Source organism: Puma concolor, chromosome B1 (genome assembly GCF_028749965.1).
Source record: "Puma concolor isolate L17-30 chromosome B1, mPumCon1.1.hap2, whole genome shotgun sequence".
Lineage (NCBI taxonomy): Eukaryota > Metazoa > Chordata > Mammalia > Carnivora > Felidae > Puma > Puma concolor.
Window position 1 is genome coordinate 56008676 of NC_141670.1, and position 24906 is coordinate 56033581.

General features: G+C 40.9%; 1 protein-coding gene across 1 annotated transcript in view; it reads right to left on the reverse strand.

The window, feature by feature from the left end:
- GALNTL6 (polypeptide N-acetylgalactosaminyltransferase like 6) overlaps positions 1 to 24906 on the reverse strand; it is a 1218779-nt gene that overhangs the window by 55166 nt on the left and 1138707 nt on the right. The window contains exon 11 of the mRNA XM_086703864.1: positions 20475 to 20696. Within this exon, the coding sequence (XP_086559990.1) occupies positions 20475 to 20696 (222 nt within the window). The remainder of the gene's footprint in view (positions 1 to 20474; positions 20697 to 24906) is intronic.

A 24906-nucleotide genomic window follows, 5' to 3' on the forward strand; every position in this document is an offset into this window, starting at 1 on the left:
TTGGAGAATGTTCTATGTGCACTCAAGAAGAAAGTATATTCTGTTGCTTTGGGATGCAGAGTTCTAAATATATCTGTCAAGTCCATCTGATCCAATGTATCATTCAGGGCCCTTATTTCTTTATTGACCGTGTGTCTAGATGATCTATCCATTTCTGTAAGTGGAGTGTTAAAGTCCCCTGAAATTACCACAGTCTTATCAATAAGGTTGCTTATGTTTGTGAGTAATTGTTTTATATATTTGGGGGCTCCTGTATTCGGCACATAGATATTTATAATTGTTAGTTCTTCTTGATGGATAGACCCTGTAATTATTATATAATGTCCTTCTTCATCTCTTGTTACAGCCTTTAATTTAAAGTCTAGTTTGTCTGATATAAGTATGGCTACTCCAGCTTTCTTTTGACTTCCAGTAGCATGTTAAATAGTTCTCCATCCCCTCACTCTCAATCTGAAGGTGTACTCAGGTCTAAAATGAGTCTCTTGTAGACAGCACATAGATGGGTCTTGTTTTTTTATCCATTCTGATACCCTATGTCTTTTGGTTGGCGCATTTAGTCCATTTACATTCAGTGTTATTATAGAAAGATATGGGTTTAGAGTCGTTGTGATGTCTATAGGTTTCATGCTTGTAGCGATGTCTCTGGTACTTTGTCTCACAGGATGCCCCTTAGGATCTCTTGTAGGGCTGGTTTAGTGGTGATGAATTCCTTCAGTTTTTGTTTGGGAAGACCTTTATCTCTCCTTCTATTCTAAATGGCAGACTTGCTGGATAGAGGATTCTTGGCTGCATATTTTTTTCTGTTCAACACATTGAAGATTTCCTGCCATTCCTTTCTGGCCTGCCAAGTTTCAGTAGAGAGATCGGTCACGAGTCTTATAGGTCTCCCTTTATATGTTAGAGCACGTTTATCTCTAGCTGCTTTCAGAATTTTCTCTTTATCCTTGTATTTTGCCAGTTTCACTATGATATGTCGTGCAGAAGATCGATTCAAGTTATGCCTGAAGGGAGTTCTCTGTGCCTCTTGGATTTCAATGCCTTTTTCCTTCTCCAGATCAGGGAAGTTCTCAGCTATGATTTCTTCAAGTACACCTTCAGCACCTTTCCCTCTCTCTTCCTCCTCTGGAATACCAATTATACTATCTCTCTTTTCTCAGCTTCCTTTTCTTCCATAATTTTATCTTCTAGTTCACCTATTCTCTCCTCTGCCTCTTCAATCCGAGCTGTGGTCATCTCCATTTTATTTTGCAGTTCATTTATAGCATTTTTAGCTCCTCCTGACTGTTCCTTAGTCCCTTGATCTCTGTAGCAATAGATTCTCTGCTGTCCTCTATACTGTTTTCAAGCCCAGCGATTAATTTTATGACTATTATTCTAAATTCACTTTCTGTTTTATTGTTTAAATCCTTTTTGATCAGTTCATTAGCTGTTGTTATTTCCTGGAGATTCTTTTGAGGGGAATTCTTCCGTTTCGTCATTTTGGATAGTCCCTGGAGTGGTGTGGGACTGCAGGGCACTTCCCCTGTGCTGTCTTGAATAACTTGCTTTGGTGGGCGGGCCACAGTCAGACCTGATGTCTGCCCCTAGCCCACCGCTGGGGCCACAGTCAGACTGGTGTGTGCCTTCTCTTCCCCTCTCCTAGGGGCGGGATTCACTGTGGGGTGGCGTGGCCCGTCTGGGCTACTTGCACACTGCCAGGCTTGTGGTGCTGGGGATCTGGTGTATTAGCTGGGGTGGATCGGTAAGGTGCACGGGGGGCAGAGGGGCAGGCTCAGCTCGCTTTTCCTTCAGAAATCCGCTTCTGGAGGGGCCCTGTGGCACTGGGTGGGAGTCAGACCCGCCGGAGGGACGGATCCGCAGAAGCACTGGATCCGCAGAAGCACGGCGTTGGGTGTTTGCGCAGTGCAAGCAAGTTCCCTGGCAGGAACTGGTTCCCTTTGGGATTTTGGCTGGGGGATGAGTGAGGGAGGTGGCGCTGGTGAGCACCTTTGTTCCCCGCCAAGCTGCACTCTGTCATCCGGGGCTCAACAACTCTCTCTCCCATTGTCCTCCAGCCCTCCCGTTCTCCCAGCAGAGCTGTTAGCTTATAACCTTCCAGATGTCAAGTCCCGCTTGCTGTCTGAACACACTCCCTCCGGCCCCTCAGCTTTTGCAAGCCAGACTCGGTGGCTCTGCTTGGCCGGCGGGCCGCCCCTCTGCCCCGGCTCCCTCCCGCCAGTCCGTGGAGCACGCACCCCCTCGCCGCCCTTCCTACCCTCTTCCATGGACCTCTTGTCTACGCTTGGCTCCAGAGAATGCATTCTGCTAGTCTTCTCGCGATTTTCTGGGTTATTTAGGCAGGTGTGGGTGGAATCTAAGTGATGCGCAGGATGCGGTGAGCCCAGCGTCCTCCTATGCCTCCATCTTCCTCCCCGAGACCAGTCTATCCTTAGTTGCATTTAGTGGAGAATCTTCTACAGAGACCACAATGAGAGCTAGACCTGTTCATTGAGATTGGATTGAGATTGTTTCTAGGCCTTTTCAGTGCATAGAGCTAGAGAATTTGTATTTTTAGAAAGTGAGGAGGGAAAAGTCATGAGTTCACATTGACAATTTCAATTCAAATTTGAGATTATATAGTTTTATCTTGTTGATTTTTATATTTGGATCTCTGATGCAAACGTTGTATATATTTTTATAACATTAACAGACTTCTTAATTTGTATAGTTGAAAGGAAGGTAAATTAAAATACGTCAGAGTTAAACAGGTATACAGATTGATATCATTAATTACATGGTTTAGATTATATAGATCCTTATTAATTTTGGCTCACCTATTACAGAGTTAAGCTGTCCTATGATTGGTGTGTTTCTATCTGTTTCTCCTTGAATTTCCAGCAACTTCTACCTTATAAAATTGGTTTTTCTATAGATTGTAGTCTTTAGTATTATAATATCTTTTTGGCTTTTAACTTTTCAGCTTTCCACCCCCCTGCTCTGCCTTGTTTCATATTAAAATCTCAGCTTCTGCTTACTTATTACTTGTGTTTATCTGGTATTTCTATTGTATTCTTTAATCTTTAATCGTTCTGATCATTTTGGTTTAGGTATGTCTCAGCAGAGAGTTCAATTTGCCTTATTTTCTGGATTTTTTTTCATTCAGTATACTTTTATATATTTGATCTCTGTTCTGGTATAGCGATTTATTATGTATTTATTGTCTCTACAAAGTCACTATGTGATCCATTCTCTTTTCTCTTTGTAATCTTTGGTATTTAATATGGTTTGTATTTTTGTCCTACTATTTACCTTTACCCTAATATTATATATAATATCTGCTGATTCTTTTTTTTTTAGATAATACCTAAATTTTTTCTAAGCAATACCAGTTAGTTATAATCTTTTCCCCTTTTCTTCCCTCTTTTTCAATGTATAAACATGGATGATATTCTTTCTAGTTAATGCCTTTGGCACAATCATTGAACTTACTCTGCTTTCCATTTACTTTCTCTATTTGTTAGTTGTATTTATTTCTGCATTGGTAGAGCACATACAATTTGCATATTCTTTTATCCTTATAGCCAGTCTCTATCAGACCTTAGGTCAGTCTGCCCTCAACATCCTTCGTTTTCTGATGCTCATTCTCCAGCATGTTTCTCAGAAAGGTTCTTGGGAAAAATCATCCCTGAGTTCTTTAATGTTTAGAACTGCTTTTTGACGGTTTCCATACTTGAAGTATAGTTTGGTTGGATATAAAATCTTTGACTCATATTTTACATTCTGCATCATTTTCACAATGTTGTTCCATTGCTTTCTGGTACAAAATGTGCTTCAAAATTTTACTCAGTTTTTTGGGGGTTTTGTTTGTTCATTTGTTTGTTTTTGCTTGGATGCATAAAATTGTTTTTCTTCTATTAAAAAATACAATGACTTTACTAGAAATGTTTCGGTGTTGATGATTCATGAAGTTCTCATACATAACTCTTCTAATTGGTAGATTCAAATATTTTGTTTTATGAAGATTCTCTTGAGTTATAGTTTTTTAAAAATGTTTTTTAAATGTTTATTTATTACTGAGAGAGAGAGAGAGAGAGAGAGAGAGAGAGAGGCGGAGAAGCAAGAGAGAGATTGAGACACAGAATCAGAAGCAGGCTCCAGACTCTAAGCTGTCAGCACAGAGCCCGATGGGGGTGGGGCTCAAATTTACCAACAGAACCGTGACATTATGACCTGAGCTGAAATCAGATGCTTAACCAACTGAGCCACCCAGGTGCCCCTCTTGAATTATAGTTTTATGTATTTTTTTGTCTTTCACTTTTATGGGGAGCTTTCTTTTTTGGGAATTCATGTTGAGTCTCCTTTCCATCTTTGTTGTTCCAGATCTTTCATAGAGTCCTCCTCTCTCCTTCCACGTTGTTGACTTCATTCTTCTATCTTCTAGCCTCACTTTCTCTTACTGTGTTTCCAGGGACTCTACTTGTTGCTTTGTTCCTTCCAATTTAGCCTTATTTCTGAAATCTTGGTTCTCTCTTTTCTTCTCTTTGCTTTTCATTCCTGAGTTTCCACCTCTCTTTTCACATCATCATGCTTCATATCCTAGCCATCACCTTCCTGAGCTGTTCTATTTTTGATGTGCATGGTTCTTTTAAGCGTGGATTGTTTTTAAGATTCTTTTAGCTCATTTTGAAATCTTATGTTACATTTCTCATCTTCTTTGTGGCCACTTTTGTAGAATGGTTTCATTATCTATTGGAACTTTATTTGGTTTATTTTTATCTTTACCCTTGTTGTATCTCAGTAGGGGGTTTTATTGTAATCTGTTTTTATTTTCCATCTATAAATAAACTCGTTTTCTTGGCTAGTAGAGGAAAGTTCCTCTGTAGGGGTTTTTTGTCTGTTGTTACTGTGATGTATTAAAAAACATAGCCTCTTTGTATAGTTACTTCTCTTTCTCTCAGAGCTAAGTCTGATTTACAAAAACTTCCTGCCTCTGACTCTGTGTCATCTAGAGTTCTAAGGGTTTTCCCTGCAAAGCAGTATGGTTACCTTTAAACATGTTTGCTGTTCAGTGCTTTCTGAGGTCTATCTCCTTCTCTGGTGTTAGAAGCTTTTGTTTCCCGGGCATCTGCGGTGTTTCATGGTGGATCCAACCAACAGCAGGTTTTTCCTTTTCTCTTCTTTTCTTTTTTTCCCATGAGGGCAGGTGTGGGAAACGGGAAGGAAAAGAATGAGTGTCCGTCTTTCCAAAAGAACATTTTGGAGTGTTTCTGAAATACGTGTGGGCTTCAACATAGTTTAAATTCCAGTGGCCCCATACTGATTTCATATGGTATTTTTGTACTTGTCCTCAACTTGGAGCCTGTGAGGATGCCTTGGAGTTTTGCTGGTAATTTGTAGATTTGATTGCTTTAGTTCCTGTTCTGTAAAAGATCATCTTTTTCTGGGAGTCAATATTTGTTGATTTCTAGAGATTTCTAGAGATTTCTAGACAGCTTCTAGAACTGTCAGTACTGCCTTTTTTCTTTATTACCTATTCCACATCTCTGACAATCCCACACAAGAACTGCTGCTGTCTGTTACTTCGGTTACACTAACTTACATTCTGGAGTTCTTGGGGATTCCTTGTTACTAGTTTTTTGTAAGATGATAGCCATGTTGTGTGTTTTTCTTCTTTGCTATCCTAAATGCTCTGTCTGGTTTTTATGATTAAACAAAACCGTGCTGCTGCTGTGTTTTTAGCATTGGAAATGGCGGTATATTTGAAAGCAAAACTATTGTAGAAAATTTAACTTTTTATTTCTTTTTATTTTGAAAAACCTTGTGGTTTTCCATTATTTCCGATAGAATGGCAGTATTTGAATGTTAGGATCTGGAACAAAACTGCTGCAAACTTGTAAGCAATTCTGTCAAAAAAGCATAGGCGAAGAACCTGGAAATGTGTAATTTGTTCTGGATAATTTGGGTCTAAAATAAGACTAGAAAAAAACTAATTTTTCCTTCCTGTTTTGAGGATTGAGCTAGAAAGTTAAGCTCCTTCTGAGATTTTTTTTTATGTTAGTTTCTCTTCCTAATGGGACTGAAGAATAGGTCATCTTATCCAGAAATTGGCCAACCAATATCATATTGGGCAATAGGGGCTCAACAGAAAAAGTTATACACATCACTACAAAAAGGGAAAGATCTAAGGCGAGAGCTAGTTTAGCCAAATATTACTGGGTTGTGGATTAGACAAAAACAGATGTTGGAAATCCAAGCTGCTCAAAGTCAATTCCTGAATCTCAAAATTAGTGGGAAGAAATATAATCAAGTAGGTGAAAAAACACTGAGAGGTAATTGTGAGAAAATAAAACATGGAGAAAGTACTTGGCTATGGAGGCAGCCGGAGGGTCCAGGAGCCCTTATCTTCCTACCTCCCAAACTAAGGTTGGTCACAGAATCTAAGACCAACTGATGACATTTAGGTTGCTAAAAATATCCCTATTGTGAATGCAAGGGACTACTTACCTCTAAGCAGTGCACTCACGGTGCTTCCCAGAGTTTGGAACGGGGCCAGCCAAGACCTACTGCTAACAATACATTTTAAAGACACTTGGAGGAATATTGGCTCTTGCTCTTAACTATTGCCTGTCTGCAAATGAATAAAACCAAGTTTTAAGCTCTATAATGAATTCTGGCATCAGTCTGGATCACTCAGAATTGACCTCCAGTATTTTCTCACCTTTATTCTAAGACCCCAAGAATCTTTCCCATTTTCTGCTGTACTTATTCTTGTTGCTCACCAACCCGTGGGGAGGGATCACCAGATTTTTAAGGGCAAGTTGAGGGCCTTTGCTACTGCAGAGACCACTCTGAGCTCTCACAGAAGCCAGCTGTGCACTTTGTTAAAGAATGAGGAGGAGGGGAAGTATTCCTAGGTTCATGACTGGAAAAACGATATTGATTTTTTTTCTATTTATGACAATTCCTGAGGCCTGGATTGGAAATCTTGCTATGATTGAGTGATCCTCAAATTCTATTAATTTTATGTCATTCTTGGAATTAGAAAGGTACCGATTGTCAATGAAAATTAAACACCAAGATAAATTAATGATTAGGCTAACATACACTTAAAGTTTCATTTACTCCTGTCACGTGAACCCGAAAAGGTTTATATTTATGTGTGTAAACATATGTCAGTATGATTACATGTATTTGAAGGAAGAATAAAATAAACAGAGAAAAGACAGAAATTTTGCTTGGAATACTTAATATAAGAGAAGAAAAAAAATCTGTTAGCTCTGAAACACCTCTGATTCTATTGGAAAAAATTGCCACTGTTGAGACACTAAGATGTCCAATGTACTCAGCTGGGAATATGGAACTAAAATCAAGTTTATCATAAAACACTTTAAGTTTGCCTTCAACTGTCGAGAACTCAGAAAGCACATAGTAAAATCTGAAAGGATAATGCGATTCTTTAGGTGTCCTTCCATTTTTCCCAACCTCGGTGGTTGAGCTCCAGAGACATGAGTTAGCATAATGTACCAGCATTGCCTCTGCCTGGGAAAATAAATGACAGCTCAATCAACTCTCATACACTCAGAGAATGACAAATCATCTCTGAATGACTGCTTCATTTAATGATCTGGTTTAGATAGATAGCAGCTGAATGGCAGGGCCAGTTTCTGCACAGTGGCCAAGGGACTGGCCAGACAATCTCATATTGCAGCTCTCCCAGTTGCAAGACTGGGTTGCGAGGGAGGCAGGAAACCTGGCCACAGTTCTCCCAAGGGAATGCAAGAGAGCCTCACTCATTGTGCAGAAAGTGCTGGCTTTGACCTCTGCATTATACAGCAGCAACATTTACACGGAATTTGTTTGAAAGAGACGACATCACATCCTCAGATGGTCTTTCAGATAACGCACCACCTAGGGCCAGACTTCCTTTCCCGTAAGCTGATAGGGAGAAATTTGAAAAGCCCATATACCCGTGAGAACCTTAGAAGAAAGAGGAAGAAAGCAAGTCAAAAGAAGTCAAGTGCAGCTGAGGCAGAGGAGGAGAACTGGAATTATTTAGGGTGCCTGTCTGTGTGAATGTTCCACAATTCCGGGTGACATTTATCTTGAGGAAGGAATTTAAATAGCAGCCGAAGGAGCCCGGCATTGAGATGAATTTTTAAAATAAAGATTTAAAAAAAGTTTTGCACAATTGCAAGAAGACAGACGGATGTGCCAAGATTGGCACATTGAGGACAGTAAGCAGACACATCTTAAAAGAATCTATGGCACCGGTTGGGGAAGGCACCGGTTTGTCTATTTTACATCTTTTATTCTCTCTTACACATGATACTTGGGATTCTGCAGAACTCTTCTTTTTGGACCATAAAGGAATACTATAAACGACTTTTAGCAAATTCATGAATTCTAAGGAGGGGAAGGGGTAAGGAGGAGGAAAATAATAGGAAATTCTGCTTCTTTCATTTAGTATCTTGACACACACAAAAAAGGCATTCCATATGTGCATGGTTTAAGAATAATTTTCCACTTTAAACTTGCTCTTACCCTATCCAACAGAACATCGTAGAAAAGCACATTGCTTCTATTTGAATAGCACGAAGGGATGTTCGCCTTAGTACATGGCTCAAAATCCTATATATTCCCTTTGGGCCTCATTGCCATCCACTACTCCACCCATTCTACTGGCTCCCAGAGGATCTACCCAGTTCCCTCCACCCAGAGGATGGAGTGATTTCTTCTCTGGAGAGCACTTTTCCATCTGATGTGACTTTTAATGTCTTCATGTCTTTAAGTAGGAAGCTGGCAGGGAGGGTTTGGAGACTGCTGGAACAGAGGATTTTCATTTTTGGAGTTTTCCCTTCTTCTCGTTAAGGTATCAGAAGAGAATACTCAATATCACGCTTGACTGTCATATGGACCACAGACCTGATGGTCCTTCACGATCTGCTACCTGAGATTCCAACCTCAAACTCTCTCCCTGGCCAACCTTTTCAAAGTGGCGGATGCTGTATGGCCAAGAAGGAGGGTACAGAGACTCTTCCCCTGTGTGGTGGAGGGAGTGACAGCTCAGTGTGCTCTGTGGAGGTGTCTAGGCAGAGCAGTGAGAGGCAAGGGGGAACAACAGGGAACCAGAATCCTTCATTCATTCATTCATTCATTCAGGGAATATTTACTGAGCACCTACTATGTGCCATGCACTTTTTTTAGCTGCTGAAGAGCAGTAGCAACTCCATAAATCAAACAAAATCCCTTTGTCATGGAGCTGACTTTCTAGTGTGGGAAGTAGATGAGAAACATGATAAATAAACGCATATATAACTTGCAAAATAGTGACAGATGTTGAGGAGTAAAATAAAGCAGGGAAGGGAGATGGGGAGCATATAAATATAAAGGTGCATGTGTGTGAGAGTTCTTGCACACAACGGGACAGTCAGTGAAGGTCTTACTGAGAAGACAATTTTTTTGAGTAAGGACCAAACAGAAGTGAGAGAAGGAGTCATAGGATTCCTGGGGCTGGAGGATTCTAAGTAGAAGGAACAAGTGCAAAATCCCTGAGGTAGGATTGTGCTTGGCCCGTCTGGGGAGCAGTGATGAGGCCAGAGCACCTAGAGAAGCGTAAGCGGGGGCGGGGGGTGAAGTAATAAGAGATGAGGCTGGAGGGGTGGAAGCAACAAAGGTCAGACCATTCAGGATACAGGTAAGGACTTTGATTTTTACCCCAAGAGAGATGGTAGCCATTGAAAGGTGATTTTTTTTTATGTTTTCTTTTAATTAATTTATTTTCAGAGAGAGAGAGAGAGCAGGGGAGGGGCAGAGAAAGAGAGGGGAGCAGAGGATCTAAAGTGGGCTTTGTGTTGACAGCAGTGAGTCCGGTGCAGGGCTAGAACCTACAAACTGGGAGATCATGACCCGAGCCCATTGGGGGCTTGAACCCACAAACGGCGAGATCATGACCCGAGCCAAAGTCAGATGCTCAACGACTGAGTCACCCAGGCACCCCCCATTGAAAGGTTTTGAATGGAGGAGCGGCCTGATCTCCCATTTTTAGTGGACTATGTTGAGAATAAGCTAAAGGGCAAAAGGGCAGCAGCAGCCAGAGAGATGAGTTAGGAGACAAATGCAATAATTCAGCTGAATTTGTCAAGGAAATGAGTAGCAGTTTATAGGCTAGTTATGGTCTGTAACGTCTCCTTTACAAGGTGGATTCTTACAACCAGGGCCAAAAATTGCCTAAGCACTTCATTGTTTACCCAGAATCGGGTTGGCACAGAAAATCAGGTGGAAACCGTTCCAAGTACAAGCGCATAAAATAGCCAGTTACCCTGCCTTTGGCACAGATCTCCCATAAAGGATTCTTGTGTTTACATTGTTGGAGGTCGGTGGTTCCTTTCTGTAACCGCTTGAAAAGAGCCTCACAGTCTGCATTTCCCTTTTCACTTTCTTACAAAAACAGCAATTGACCTATTACATTTATTTAGGAGCTTTGCCCACTCTAACAATTAATTTTACCTTTATAGGAAATTAAACAGCCCTTTCATATGCTGGATTGGACCCTGGAACAGAAATGGGACATTAGTGAAAAAACGGGTGAAATCTGGATAAAATCTGTAGTTTAGTTAATAGTACTGTACCAATGCTCATCACTTAGTTTGAGTGTGCTGTGGTTAAAGTGGCAAACATAAGGTGTTAGCATTGGGACAACCGTGGAGAAGACGATATATGAACTTTGTGTACTCCCTTTGCAACTTTTCTGCATATTTAAAATTTGCAAAATAAAAAAAGACATTAAAAAAATCCCTCTCAAAGGGAAAAGAAAAAACACAAGAGCGATAACTTCAAAAGAGCTGTTCTAGGAGATAAAATGATCCCCAGATAGATTCTGCACATTCAGTAATTTTTATCCACTGTTAAGAAGGAGGTTGCTTTTACCCCATATATAGTTAGACACGAGTTCTCTTTTTCATCATTTCATTTAGATCACGCTGCATTTCAACACTTCTCTTGCCTCCTGCGTGAAGTGTAGATGCACCACTTCTACTCTCAGGGGTCTACTCTGCTTGGGAAACAGATGTTTTTCAAAACTGTTGACCAATCCACACGCTTGTCCCTTGGTTGCCTTTCTTTCTGCCTTCCTCCAATCTTCCAGGTCTTCGTTCTTGTACCACACCCTCACTGAACAATTGCAACTGGCCCTTGAACTATAGCCCCGTTGTCTTCTTTCCCGAAACTTGAATCTGACCTTGTTTTGTACGCTGTGTTGAAACTTTGGGGAAACAAATTTGCCATCGTGTTCAAAAAAATCTTATCTTCTCAATGTCTAATTGTTTAGACCAGAAATGACGAATGTAAATGCCCCATGGGCAGGGCAAATCACATAAAGGTGTAAGGCAGTCAAAGGTAATGACAGCCTTCTACTGTAGCCTACCTGGCCTTTAGGTGGTTGTGGGAAGTTTGTGTCTTTCTGGGAAGTTGTGTCTTTCTTCTTCTTCTTCTTCTTCTTCTTCTTCTTCTTCTATTTCTTCTTCTCCTTCTTTAGATCATCAATGGAGAGCTGAGAAGCCAACATGGCAGAGAAGTAAGGGGATCCATACTTCCCGCATCTCTCAAACAAAGAAGTGTAGAAGCCAAAGGACTTTGAACACGAGAGCCTGGGAGCAAAAGAGGCTGAATCTACTAGGAAGAAAATGGGAAAGCTGGAAAAAAGATAGGTGGGTAACTGTGAACTGGGGGAGATAAAGAAAAGACAAGTGGGCACGGAGTGGAGGGACCCCCCTCTGCAGAGAGACAAAGGGAAGAGAAAGAGCAGCTAGGGAAGTGCAGGACCGTATCTGGACGGGAGAAAGACCTCAGACTGAGACTGAGAGGGATCCTATCTCTAACTGTGGGGCTTTCTTCAGACTGGAGCCGGCTCCCTGTTTGTGCACCTAGGGAGGCAGGGAGCCAGGCCTGGGTATGGGTGTAGGTCAGGGGCTCAGTCCGCAGGTGGAGAAAGTGGTTCCCTCCCTGGAGGGCTGCACAATAGTGCAGAACCTGCCTGTGTTCACCATGCCCCAGGCACAGTGGCTGGGCTGAGGGTGCAGCCTGCAGGAGGAAAAGGCTGCCGTTTCCTTGGAGTGCTGTGGGAAAAGACAAAGGCAGCCTGTGTCTGCCACCTTGGGGGGCTCCCAGTGAGGGTGGCTGCTCAGTCCGCAGTAGTAGAAGGTGGTCCTCCCTGAAGTGTGGCAGCACAGACAAAGCCAGCCAGGACCACATATTGCCGCACTGAGAGGAGCTTCCCCAGGGCCAGAGCGCATGGAGTGGGACTTTGGATCCTAGCCAAGCGCAGGGTCAGGGGAGTTGGTGGAGAGAAAAGGACCGCCCCGTCTGCGCCTGTGGCACAGTGAGAACGACTTAAACTGAGTCCACTGGTCTGGCTCCATGGGGAAGAGACTGGGGAATCACCATTCCTCCCCCCACCAGGCGGGGCCTCAGGAATCACTCCAGGTGGGTTCAGATTACACCAAACCATGCCCCCATGCACTGGGTAACTGCATATCCACGAGTGGAGCGGCACAGACCCTGTGGAGAGCTCCTCCTGACGATGCAGCATTGCCTGGATTAACACTAGGTCAATTCTGGGTATATAGATATATTCTCACCTCCCTCCCCATTTCTCCTCCTTATCTCTTCCTTCCCTTGGGCTCGTTACTGGTTATTGGTCTGTCTAAACAGACATATTTAATCCATTATCTTGATACATGTTTTACACCTCCTTCTTTACACTCCTTTCTCTCTCTCTGGATTAAGCCTTTTGGTCGCTCTGTCTAGTCAATGTTTATTTTTTCTTCCCCCCCACCCTGCCCTGCTCCTGTCATTTCTCTCTTTGTACGTGCTCTTCCATTAGCACTGCCTCCACCCTCTTCTTTACTTGTAGTCAGTGTTTTTGGGTTTTTTGTTTTTAGTCTTTAGGTTTTTGTTTTTGTTTATTTGTTTGTTTGTGTTATTTGTTTGTGTGTTTGTGTGTTTTTGTCTCCTGTTTGTCTATCTGTTTTCCTTTACAGGGCTACTCCAAGGAACAAATCAAAACACATCTGGTGGAGGGTCCAAAATATTACTACAAGTAGAGCAATAAAATAACCAAAGTCACAACAACAGAGAGCAAGTAACAATCCCTGAAAAAATACCTCCTGAAGGGCCAGACCCTGGACAGTATATAACCCTCCTTAATGTAGCAGTGCTCACAGGTGCAGAGCAAAGAACAAGCTTTTAAAACACATAAGGGACAGAAAACTAGCCAAAATGACGAAATGGAGGAATTCTCCTCAAAAGAAATTCCAGGAGGTAGCGACAGCTAACGAATTGATCCAAACCCGATATAAGCAATATAACAGAACAATAATTTGGAATAATAGTGATAAAATTAATCATTGGGCTTGAAAAAGCATAGAGGAAGCAGAGAATCTATTGCTACAGAAATCAAGGGACTAAAAATAGTCATGATGAATTGAAAAATGCTATAAATGAGGTGCAAAATAAAATGGAGGCAGCTACAGTGCGGATTGAAGAGGCAGAAGACAGAATATGTGAATTAGAAGATAAAATTATGGAAAAAAGGGAAGCTGAGAAAAAAAGATTAAAAAATCCAAGACTACGAGGGGAGAATTAGAGAACTAAGTGATGCAATCAAACGGAATAATATCCATATCATAGGAATTCCAGAAGAAGAGAGAGAAAGGGGCTGAAGGTGTACTTGAACAAATCATAGCTGAGAACTTCCCTGATCTGGGGAAGGAAACAGGCATGGAAATCCAAGAGACACAGAGAACTCCCTTCAGACGTAACTTGAATCGATCTTCTGCACGACATATCATAGTGAAACTGGCAAAATACAAGTATAAAGAGAGAATTCTGAAAGCAGCTAGGGATAAACAGGCTCTAACTTACAAAGGTAGACACATAAGGGTAGTAGACCTATCTACTGAAACTTGGCAGTCCAGAAAGGAATGGCAGGAAATCTTCAATGTGATGAACAGAAAAAATATGCAGCTGAAAATCCTCTATCCAGCAAGTCTGTCATTTAGAATAGAAGGAGAGATAAAGGTCTTCCCAAACAAACAAAACCTGAAGGAATTTTTCACTACTAAATGAACCCTACAAGAGATCCTAAGGGGTACTTTGTGAGTAAAATGTTGCAAGGACCACAAAGTACCATAGACACCACTACAAGCATGAAACCTACAGATATCACAATGACGCTAAACCCATATCTTTCAGTAATAATACTGAATGTAGATGGACTAAATGCTCCAACCAAAAGACATAGGGTATCAGAATGGATAAAAAAACAAGACCCATCTATTTGCTGTCTACAAGAGACTCATTTTAGACCTGAGGACCCCTTCAGATTGAAAGTGAGGGGATGGAGAACTATCTATCATGCTAATGGAAGTAAAAAGAAAGCTGGAGTAGCTATACTTATATCAGACAGACTAGACTTTAAATTAAAGGCTGTAACAAGAGATGAAGAAGGGCATTATATAATAATTACAGGGTCTATCCATCAGGAAGAGCTAACAATTATAAATGTTTACACACTGAATTTGGGAGCCCCCAAATATATAAAATATTTAATCACAAACATAAGCAACCTTATTGATAAGAATGTGGTAATTGCAGGGGACTTTAATACTCCTCTACAGCAATGGATAGAACATCTAGACAGAGAATAAATAAAGAAACAGGGGCCCTGAATGATATATTAGATCAGATGGATTTGACAGATATATTTAGAACTCTGCATCCCAAAGCAACAGAATATATTTTCTTCTCAAATGCACATGGAAAATTCTACAAGATAGATCACATACTGGGTCACAAAACAGCTCTTAATAAGTATAAAAGATTGAGATCATACCATGCACACTTTCAGACCACAATACTATGAAGCTTGAAATCAACAACAGGAAAAAGTCTGGAAAACCTCCAAAAGCATGGAGGTTAAAGAACACCCTACTAAAGAATGAATGGGTCAACCAGGCAATTAGAGAAGAAATTAAAAAAATATACAGAAACAAATGAAAATGAAAATACAACAATCCAAACACTTTGGGATGCAGTGAAGGGAGTCCTGAGAGGAAAATACATTGTAATCCAGGCCTATCTCAAGAAACAAGAAAAATCCCAAATACAAAATCTAACAGCACACCTAAAGGAAATAGAAGCAGAACAGCAAAGACAGCCTAAACCCAGCAGAAGAAGAGAAATAATAAAGATCAGAGCAGAAATAAACAATATAGAATCTAAAAAAAAAAAACAGTAGAGAAATCAATGAAATGAAGAGTTGTTTTTTTGAAAAAACAAACAAAACTGATAAACCTCTAGCCACGTTTCTCAAAAAGAAAAGGGAGATAACCCGAATAGATAAAATCATGAATGAAAATGGAATTATTGCAACCAATCCCTCAGAAATATAAGCAATTATCAGGGAATAATATGAAAAATTATATGCCAACAAACTGGACAACCTGGAAGAAATGGACAAATTCCTAAGCACCCACACACTTCCAAAACTCAAGCAGGAAGAAATAGAAAATTTGAACAGACCCATAACCAGTGAAGAAATTAAATCAGTTATCAAAAATCTCCCAACAAATAAGCCGGGACCAGATGGCTTCCCTGGGGAATTCTACCAGACATTTAAAGCAGAGATAATACCTATCCTTCTCAAGCTATTCCAAAAAATAGAAAGGGAAGGAAAACTTCCAGACTCATTCTATGAAGCCAGTATTACTTTGATTCCCAAACCAGACAGAGACCCAGAAAAAAAAAGAGAACTACAGGCCAATATCCCTGATGAATATGGATGCAAGAATACTCAACAAGATACTAGCAAATCGAATTCAACAGCACATAAAAAGAATTATTCACCAAGATCAAGTGGGATTCATTCCTGGGATGCAGGGCTGGTTTAATATTCACAAATCAATCAATGTGATACATCACATTAATAAAAGGAAAGAAAAGAACCATATGATCCTGTCGATGCAGAAAAAACATTTGACAAAATTTAGCATTCTTTTTTAATAAAAACCCTTAAGAAAGTTGGGATTGAAGAAACATACTTAAACATCATAAAAGCCACTTATGAAAAGCCCACAGCTTTTCATAATGGGGAAAAACTGTGAGCTTTCTCCCTGAGATCAGGAACATGACAGGAATGTCCACTCTCACTGCTGTTGTTTAACATAGTATTGGAATTCTAGCATCAGCAATCAGACAACAAAAGGAAATCAAAGGCATCAAAATTGGCAAAGATGAAGTTAAGCTTTCACTTTTTGCAGATGACATGATACTATACATGGAAAACCCGATAGACTGCACCAAAAGTCTGCTAGAACTGATACGTGAATTCAGTAAAGTCACAGGATAAAAAATCAATGTACAGAGATCAGTTGCATTCTTATACACTAATAATGAAGCAACGGAAAGACAAATAAAGAAACTGATCCCATTCACAATTGCACCAAGAAGCATAAAATACCTAGGAATAAACCCAACCAAAGATGTAAAAGATCTGTACACTGAAAACTATAGAAGGCTTATGAAGGAAAGTGAAGAAGATACAAAGAAATGGGAAAAATATTCCATGCTCATGGATTGGAAGAATAAATATTGTTAAAATGTCAATACTACCCAAACCATCTACACATTCAATGCAATCCTAATCCAAATTGCACCAGCATTCTTCTCGAAGCTAGAACAAGCAATCCTAAAATTTGTATGGAACCACAAAAGACCCAGAATAGCAAAGGTAATATTGAAGAAGAAAACCAAAGCGGGAGGCATCACAATCCCAGACTTTAGCCACTATTACAAAGCTGTAATCATCAAGACAGCATGATATTGGCACAAAGACAGGCACATAGACCAATGGAATAGAATAAAGACTCCAGAATTGGACCCACAAATGTATGGCCAACTAATCTTTGACAAAGCAGGAAAGAATACCCGATGGAAAAAGGACAGTCTCATTAACAAATGGTGCTGGGAGAAATGGACAACAACATGCAGAAGGATGAAACTAGACCACTTTCTCACACCATTCACAAAAATAAACTCAAAATGGATTAAGGACCTGAATGTGAGACAGGAAACCATCAAAACCCTAGAGGAGAAAGCAGGAGAAAACCTCTCTGACCTCAGCCGCAGCAATTTCTTACTTGACACATCTCCAAAGGCAAGGGAATTAAAAGCAAAAGTGAACTATTGGGACCTCATCAAGATAAAAAGCTTCTGCACTGCAAAGGCAACCGATGGAATGGGAAAAGATATTTGCAAATGACATATCAGATAAAGGGATAGTATCCAAAATCTATAAAGAGCTCACCAAACTCCACACCCGAAAAACAAATAATCCAGTGAAGAAATGGGCAGAAAACATGAATAGACACTTCTCTAAAGAAGACATCCAGATGGCCAACAGGCATATGAAAAGATGCTCAACGTCGCTCCTCATCAGGGAAATACAAATCAAAACCACACTCAGATACCACCTCACACCAGTCAGAGTGACTAAAATGAACAAATCAGGAGACTATAGATGCTGGCGAGGATGTGGAGAAACAGGAACCCTCTTGCACTATTGGTGAAAATGCAAACTGGTGGGGCTGCTCTGGAAAACAGCGTGGAGGTTCCTCAAAAAATTAAAAATAGACCTACCCTGTGACCCAGCAATAGCACTGGTAGGAATTTACCCAAGGGATACAAGAGTTTTGATGCACAGGGGCACTTGTACACCAATGTTTATAGCAGCACTTTCAACAATAGTGAAATTATGGAAAGAGCCTAAATGCCTGTCAACTGATGAATGGATAAAGAAATTGTGGTTTATATACACAATGGAATACTACTTGGCAATGAGAAAGAATGAAATCTGGCCCTTTGTAGCAAAGTGGATGGAACTGGAGAGTGTGAAGCTAAGTGAAATAAGTTAGGCAGAGAAAGACAGATACCATATGTTTTCACTCCTATGTGGATTCTGAGAAACTCAACAGAAGACCAGCGGGGAGGGGATGAGGGGAAAAAAAAGTTACAGAGAGGGAAGGAGGCAAACCATAAGAGACTCTTAAACACTGCGAACACAGTGAGGGTTGATGGGGGGTGGAGGGGAGGGGAAAGTGGGTGATGGGCATTGAGGAGGGCACCTATTGGGTTGAGCACTGGGTATTGTATGGAAACCAATTTGACAATAAATTTCAGTAAAAAAAGAAGTAAAATAAAATAAAATACACAGCTGATAGATGTAAAAAAAAAAAAAGAACATCAATGGAAGCTTTAAGTCTGTTTCCACGCAAGGTATTTTATAGATACAGATTATGATTTAGTCAGGTACTATGGGAAAATGTGATCTGTTGCAGTTTGAAGCAGTAACCATGTAGGAATAAAAATATATGTTTCCACATAAGATGGAAAAAAGCTTGATAAGATTTTAACTGGCTGCAAACCACACAATGATGCTTTGAGATCTTTAAGAGTATTTCTGAGTCACTAAGGCAAAATTGCATTTCAATTATCATGAGTAGGGGTGCTCGGTGACTCAGTCAGTTAAGCACCCAATCTTGATTTAGGCTCAGCTCATGATCTCAAGGTTTGTGGGTTCAAGCCCCCCATTACGCCCTGCACTGACAATGTGGAACCCGCTTAGGATTCTCTGTCTCCCTCTCTCTCCCTGCCGCTCCTGCACTCCCTCTCTGTCTCTCTCAAAATAAATAAATAAACTTAAAAAATTGTCATAGGTAGTAGAGGGAGGCAAACCATAAAAGGCTTTTAAATACAGAGAACAAACTAAGGGTTGCTGGAAGGAGGTGGGTGGGGGGATGGGCTAAATGGGTGATGGGCATTAAGGAGGCAAATTGTTGGGATAAGCACTGGGTGTTATATGTGAGAGGTGAATCACTGGGTTCTGCTCCTGAAACCAATACTCCACTGCATATTAACTATTTTGAATTAAAATAAATAAATTTTAAAAATTATTATAGGTAGTAGATATAACCTTAACCAAAAACACCTTACAAAGACACTCTCCTGCTTATCGAGTAACAAATTCCTGTATCATACAATGCGTTAGACTATGAAAGCTCTTTTGGTGGGGGGGGTCTACTTTACATTTCCACTGCTATAAATTAAGCCCATGGTAGATAACTAAAACTAATAGGAGCAGACCATTATTACTAATATTCCACGGAAGCTTTAAAGAAATGGTTAAGATGCAAAGTATTAGATCAGATTACTAACTGGCCCAAGCAGCTACTATTAGGACCAGGTGCACATTCAAAAACATTTGGAAATGGAACATGCATCGATGTCCTTGACCTTGACTCTCTCCTTCACGCCTGGGGCATCCCAGGCACAGGTAGAGAACATCTTTTTGGACCCTCTCAGCGAAACAAGCAGGTGCACGTGAAACCTTTTCCAAGGGGAGCTGGAAACCCAAGAACGCTGCCTCAGTATCCTGGCCTCTCCTGCCACGTTCTGTGTTCAGACGTCTGCAAAGCCACAGACACCAACCAGGCTAAGGCATGTCCACGCCCACAACGCAAAACCAAGGACCGTGATGAAGAAGTTCCTCCACAATGCACCATAGTCAACTCCTGGCTTCTGAAAGCCTTGAGAAGTAGGACGGCGCTCGCATCCAGCCCAGCCTGCAATTTCCCCCTCACAGCCTCCTGCTAAAAGCAGATTAAATTGCTAGGATAAATCCACCCTATCCAATTTTAGTCCTTGCTTTAGCATATGCTTTTCTATGAGGAAAAGGCTATAGTAACAGGATTGAATGGAACGGAACCCAGCACAATAGTCCTTTCTATGCCAAAAGATAGATCTTCTAAATTTGGGAACCGGGACTATTCAGTTCTTTCCATTTTAAAATCATGAGGTGAAATAAAAAAGAAACGCTCCGAGGTGGAAAGGTTAGTGCTTATTTAAGGAACCCATGTGGCTCCCGCGTGTGCCACAGTTCTGGGTGTTATGGAAATGCATTTCTTCACAATTCTGTACGGCACCTCTGGGTAGGAAAATAGTCAAGCCCCTCCATCACCTCATCCTTGCATATACAAATAGCAACAAGGCTATGCACGGTGGATGGTGAGGGATTCAATCGTGGAGATCAGGTCACATTTATTTACACAATAGCACGATAGATATTTTCATTCTCTGCAAGCTCTTATGGAAATTTCACTAACCTGAAATAAAAATATTTTCCAGGTGTATTAAAAAAAATCCAACTGGGGAGTCAACAGCCGCCAACGGTTCTGGGTGGGACTATCAAGGCTGAGGGCAGAATACTCATCTTTGGCAACGTATGAAAAAATGTTGGACATTCATTTAGTGGAGATGATGTAAGCTAATCTTACTTGGCTGTAGAACAAAGGAGTGGGAGGTGTTGGCATTCTGTCCTGTCACCTGAGCGCAGGAGTGACGGACACAAGGAAGTAAGAGCAGGGTTCATGCAGCCTCCTCACCTCCCCCCAGGCGGCTGGTGGGGGCTCCACCGGAGGGTAGTACTTAGGCACATCCCAGGCCACTGCAGCCATGAACCACTTGAAGTCCTTGCACTTGAGCTGTTTGCGCAGCTCCTTCTGGGCGGAGATGTCCCCGGTGGACAGGTGCCTGTATTCTGGGCGCCGCTGGTAAATGTACTCAGCAAATTCATCCATCCAGGTCTCAGCCACACGCTTCAGGTTCTGTGCAGCAGAAAAGAATGTCATTTATTGACTTGTGCCCTCAGAGGGTGATTTTAGTCACACTGGAAATTGAAAAAAGGAAAAAAAAAAGACAACCTCAGACAGCGCTGGTTGGAGGCTTATTAATAAGGGGAGTTTTTTTGTAACTACAAGGGTGTGATATGATTAGTCTGAGGCCTTGCACGCATTTCTGTTTCTGGCATGGGGTTCAACTGCCAATTAGATAATTTGTCAGAGTCAGTAAAAATTCAGCTTACAGTTATATCAACTTTCTCATCTCTCCTGTTATTTCATGATTATAAATTCTTTATTTTTCACACAGAACTAAAGGATTTGAAACTGGAGATAATGAAGTTCTTAGGCATCAAATTGCTTCAACCATTTCAAGGAACAGTTAGGATCCTGGAAAGAATGAGCACAAACAAGCTGTTATTCTTTTCTCCCAATTAAAGAGGCAGCCCAGCATTACTAAATTCAAGACCTTGTGTTCTGATGATATTTTCTATGTATAATACAGATGCTAAGCGGAATTCAGTAGTTTACTGCACAATGAAGCATAATGAAGCTAAGGGAAGCATCAAGTAGCCAGTCTTCTCTGCAGATGTTTCCACGGGTGAAGGAAGCAGGAGGCTGTTGGTAGGGAAAAAAGCATGCTTCTTGGGGGCGGGAGACCATGTGGGTTCAGGGGAGGAAGCTATTCAGTTTTGAGGTCAAGCAAGCAACTCATTCCCTCTAGGCCTCAGATTCCTCACCTGAGAATACACAACTAGTAAATATATACCTACATCACGGGAGTGGTTGTAGGATTAAGCAAAGTAACACCCGTAAAGGGCTCTGAATAGTACCTGGCATGAGCTAGGTACTATGGATATTATTATTAATAATTGGAGAGCCTAATGTTGGGCTTGGCCACGGATGAACTGAATTGTTCCTGTGGTCTTTTTTCATGTTTATTTTTTGAAAGAGAGAGAGAGAGAGCATGTGAATGGGGGAGAGGCAGAGAGAGAGGGGGACAGAGGATCTGAAACTAGCTCTATGCTGACAGCACAGGGCCCGATGCTGGGCTCGAAATCATGAACCGTGAGATCATGCCCTGAGCTGTAGTCAGATGCTTTAACCAACTGAGCTGTGCAGCACTCTTGTTCCTGTGGTCTTTAGCTAAGATGAGAGATGTTCTCTGACATCTCTTCAAGCTTTAATGCTAAATGCTAGTGAGAGTGCATTGTCTAGAAGGTCTGAGTTCTGATACCCCCAGCTTGTAGCATCGTTTCGTAGCTGTGTCCTTTAAGCTCTGGTTCTCGTTTGGAGTTCCAATTTCTTATTTCAAGTGCCCAGGGGCTGGAAAGAACCCTTGCCAGTTTCTCATTTGCGCTTAGAAGATAAAGTGGGCAGAATGGCTGGAAACTTTAATAAGATTCAGGCATAAGTGACTGAAGTAAAAACTAGCGATATCAAGGAAAATCATTTTATCTTTTTTTTCTAAAGATTTTATTTATTAATTTAATTTTAGAAATAGAGTGGGGGAGAGGGGCGGAGGGAGAGAGAGAGAGAGAAAATCTTTTTTTTTTTTTAAGAAAAGTTTATTTATTTTTGAGAGAGAGAGAGAGGGAGGGAACATTCAACTGATTGAGCAGGGGAGGGGCAGAGAGAGAGGGAGATGGAATTCCAAGCAAGCTCCAAGCTGTCAGCACAGAGCCTGATGTGGGGCTCGAACCCACAAACCATGAGATCATGACCTGAGCCAAAATCAAGAGTCAGATGCTTAACCGACTGAGCCACCAAGATGCTGCTGAAAATTATTTTATATTAAAAATTGCTACAGAATCGTAATTAAGGCCTGGAACTATGCCCAGAGGTCTGCTGGGAGTCAGAATCTCCAAATATCTTAGTCCTAGTAAGATTGCACCCTTTTCTTGTTCTGTCCCACTCCCTCCACCTCCAGTGTTGGTGTGAGAGTGGACATTTCTTCACATTTCTTCACCACCTCCACTGTGAAAGAATGGACATTTCTTCCATCTGATCTTGTCCCCTATGTACCCCCGACCCCTCCGCTTGCTTCCACAGTCTCCTTTATTACTTTTGGTCCCTGGTGGGCATGAGGGAGGGCTCAGTTAATATAGCAAGATGCAGAAAAGAGACAGTGCCACAAAGTCTACTGTGATTTCTTGGTTGCCTCTGTGTTCCTTCCTTTCTAAGATTCCTGACATTGAGAGTACAAGAATTTTGGGGTCACCTGGGTTGGTCCAGTTGGTTAAGCATCTAACTCTTGATTTTGGCTCCGGTCGTGATCTCACCGTTTGTGGGACTGAGCCCTGCCTCGGGGTTGGGATACTCTCTGCCCCTCCCCCACTCATGCTTGCTCATGTGCTCTCTCTTTCTCTCTCTCTCAAAATAAATAAACTTCAAAGAAAATTAAAAAAAAAAGAGAATGTAAGAATTTTTTCTGACATTATTTTTGGCCATCATTGTACTGTCTGACATCTCATTGGCATTGCTTCACTCATGACACTTTCCACCCTGATTCCTGTTTACCTCAACAGATGATCAGAGTCAACATTGTTTTGCAATATTCTAGCCCTTTTCACAGATTCTGAACTGCCTGATTTGTTTGGGGAAAGACAAGGAAACAGGTGATGTTTGAGGATCCTGCTCTGTGATGGCCTCAGGTACTACACTTATCTGTAATATTTAAGTAGGATTCTTCAGCATTATCTCGCTATTTACCTTTCATTCTGATAAGTGTTCTGGATGAAACGCTTTGTATTTTCATCTGTCTTTGGACAGACAATTTTTATGATTAGCAAAAAGATTCAAAGATAGAATGGAAAAAAATTAGTCACTAATATGAAAACTTTATTTATATTCAAATTAATTTTTAGGCTGCAGTTACAACTTTCTCCTAAAATCCAATTATTTTTTTTATTTTTATTTTTTTTTATTAAAAAAATTTTTTTAATGTTTATTTATTTTTGAGACAGAGAGAGACAGAGCATGAGTGGGGGAGGGTCAGAGAGAGAGGGAGACACAGAATCTGAAACAGGCTCCGGGCTCTGAGTGGTCAGCGCAGAGCCCGATGCGGGGCTCGAACTCACAGACCGTGAGATCTTGACCTGAGCCTAAGTCGGAGGCTCAACCGACTGAGCCACCCAGGTGCCCCACCTAAAATCCAATTATTATATAAAGTAGAAATATTTAGCTTCTGCTACTTTATGCTTCTCTGATAAATGAAAGTGAATAAAGGCAGGGGTATATAAAAAAGCAGAGGCAAAGAGGTAAATTCGCCAGGAATAATGAGAAAATGACTTTGTTAAGTAGAGACATGCCTTAAAAATTCTGATAGCTTTGTCATTAAGCAATCTATTTTGATTTGTGTAAATAAACACTTTGAGACTGTATTTTATATGAAGTTAGATATAGATCTGTTTTTTAATTAAAAAACTCAGCACTTTGAATGATTCCAAGCACATATGGGTACTTATCTGGGCATGCTAATTGTTGAATTAAAAAAAATATAGGGGTGCCTGGGTGGCTCAGTTGGCTAAGCGTCTGACTTCAGTTCAGGACATGATCAGTTCATGAGTTCAAACCCTACGTCGGACTCTGTGCTGACAGCTTGGAACCTGGAGCCTGCTTCGGATTCTGTGTCTCCCTCTTTCCCTGCCCCTTGCCCATTCACACTTCCTCTCTCTCTCTCTCTCTCTCTCTGTCTCTCTCTCTCAAAAATAAATGTTAAAAATATTAAAAAATATATTATAGAATGAAAGTGAACAAATTCATAGTTTGTGCATATATCCAATGGCAAAGGCACTGAAATAAGAACAATTTTTAAAAAGGTGCTCATGCTAAATGGTAGATATTTGTTGCTTTGGATTTTTGAAATAAAAATAGGAATTATTATAAAACTCAAAAAGGAGCTGATTAGTTCAGATGCTTTCTTTAGAAATGGCTCAAAGTGCCATGATAAATGTTAGCCTGGATAAGCATCATCAATAAGTAAACAGGGCAGGAGATAGCTTGCTAGTAAATTGTCAACAACTTTAGGGAAACTAAGCAGTATAGTTAACCAGGGAATCAGCCAGGTAGCTTTTGCATTATCGTGTCCTTTTCAAATTGAAATAAACTTGGTTGCAAGGTTAGGTTTGCTGATTTCCCAAACACTCTAAAGGAAGCAGCAGGATCATGAATGTATTCCAGGGATAATGTCAAATCA